A 1790-nucleotide genomic window follows, 5' to 3' on the forward strand; every position below is an offset into this window, starting at 1 on the left:
CTGACTGGCGTGCTCCACGATGCCAACCTGACTGTGGGGTCAAGCCCATGCAAAGCAAAAACAAGGGGCAGGCGCCTAAGCAGAATGCCTCACGGACCAATCAGAGCTTAGCCTGTCATCACGCTGCCAGGCACCTGGCCAATGGGAAGGCGGCAGCCTATATAAAAGCAGGCAGGTTCGGGCTTCCCTGCTGGCGCAGTGGTTGAGAGTCTGCCTGCGGATGCGGGGAACACGGGATCGTTCCCCGGTCCGGGAGGATCCCACGTGCCGCGCAGTGGCTGGGCCCGTGCGCCATGGCCGGTGAGCCTGCGCGTCCGGAGCCTGTGCTCCGCAACGGGAGAGGCCACAGCAGTGAGAGGCCCACGTACCGCAAAAAAAAAAAAAAAAGAGGCAGTCAGGCTTGCCACTTACGCGTCAGGGAGCAACTGAGGAGGCTGTAACAGCCCCTTGGGTTCTCGGGATAGCAGAGAAATGGCACGAACAAAGCAGACGGCGCGGAAGCCCATTGGCGGCAAAGCACCTCGCAAACAACTGGCTACCAAAGTAGCTCGGAAGAGCGCGCCAGCCACGGGGGGCGTGAAGAAGCCGCACAGGTGCTGGCCGGGCACTATAGCACTGCGCGAGATTCGTCACTACTGGAAGTCCCCAGAACTTCTGATTGGTAAGTTACCCTTCCAGCGCCTGGTCCGGGAGATTGCGCAGGACTTTAAGATGGACCTGCGTTTCCAGAGCTCGGCTGTAAGGGCACTGCAGGAAGTCTGTGAGGCATACCTGGTGGGTCTTTTTGAAGACACCAACCTATGTGCCATCCATGCCAACCGTGTCACTATTATGCCCAAGGATATTCAGCTGGCACGCCATATCCACGGAAAATGTGCCTAAACTGCGCAAGCAGCCGTTGATCTCACCCCAAAAGCTATTTTAAGAGCCACTGCCTGCTCACAAAGGGCACTGTGCGCAAACCAAGTAGCGGGTGCCTTTTCTCTCCAATAAACCAGAGGCCTAGCTAGCTGTGTGTCAGCGTAGTCCCTTATTGGGTTTTGTTTTTGCTTTTTGTTTTTGTTTTGTGGTACGCGGGCCTCTCACTGTTGCGGCCTCTCCCGTTGCGGAGCACAGGCTCCAGACGCGCAGGCTTAGCGGCCATGGCTCACGGACCTAGCCGCTCCGCGGCATGTGGGATCTTCCCAGACCGGGTCACGAACCCATGTTCCCTGCATCGGCTCTCAACCACTGCGCCACCAGGGAAGCCCCTTATTGGGGTTTATTGATATGAAATCACTGGTTAGTTCCTAGTGTTTGAAGACGAAGAGATTTTCCCTTGCAAGTTAACCTTCAGAACAATAGCTGATCATTTTGTGTGCACCTGGTAACAAGTTTTCCAACCCCATAGAACAGTCTAAACTTGCTGAGAAACCCTACAACCACTGGGGTTCACCATGCTCCCAATAGTTGAGCTGTTTGGAGACAACCTGAGCATGGGTTTGAGGAAAAGAGTGTAAAGATTGCTTTTTTCCTACATTGGTGCTGCTTGGAAGCTTTTATTGAGGCGTTATTAAGTTGATAAAAGCGAAGCACTGTCAGGTCACTAGTCATACAAAGGGGACAAAATCCATTCCCTACTGTCCCTGTTTGGTCTGCACTTTCAGGATGCTTACAGCTGAGTGAAGGAAGTCTATGTAGAAGCAGTTAACATGCAGTGTGCTTTAGTGATAGCTCAATGTTGTCAGTATGCAAGAGTGGGTTTCTGAAGTTTCTTTGAGCCCAGTTTGTTATCCAGTAGACTTAATATT

General features: G+C 53.2%; 1 protein-coding gene across 1 annotated transcript; it reads left to right on the plus strand.

Moving 5' to 3' along the window:
* Positions 1 to 268: 268 nt before the first annotated feature.
* On the plus strand, positions 269 to 882 carry H3-4 (H3.4 histone, cluster member; the record flags this gene model as incomplete). The annotated part of the gene is made up of 1 exon (XM_079915839.1): positions 269 to 882. Exon 1 carries the CDS (start codon positions 472 to 474, stop codon positions 880 to 882), a length of 411 nt encoding a protein of 136 aa, XP_079771965.1. The 5' UTR covers positions 269 to 471.
* Between the last annotated feature and the right edge of the window lie 908 nt (positions 883 to 1790).

The sequence above is a fragment of the Stenella coeruleoalba genome (genome assembly GCF_951394435.1).
Source record: "Stenella coeruleoalba genome assembly, chromosome: 3".
Lineage (NCBI taxonomy): Eukaryota > Metazoa > Chordata > Mammalia > Artiodactyla > Delphinidae > Stenella > Stenella coeruleoalba.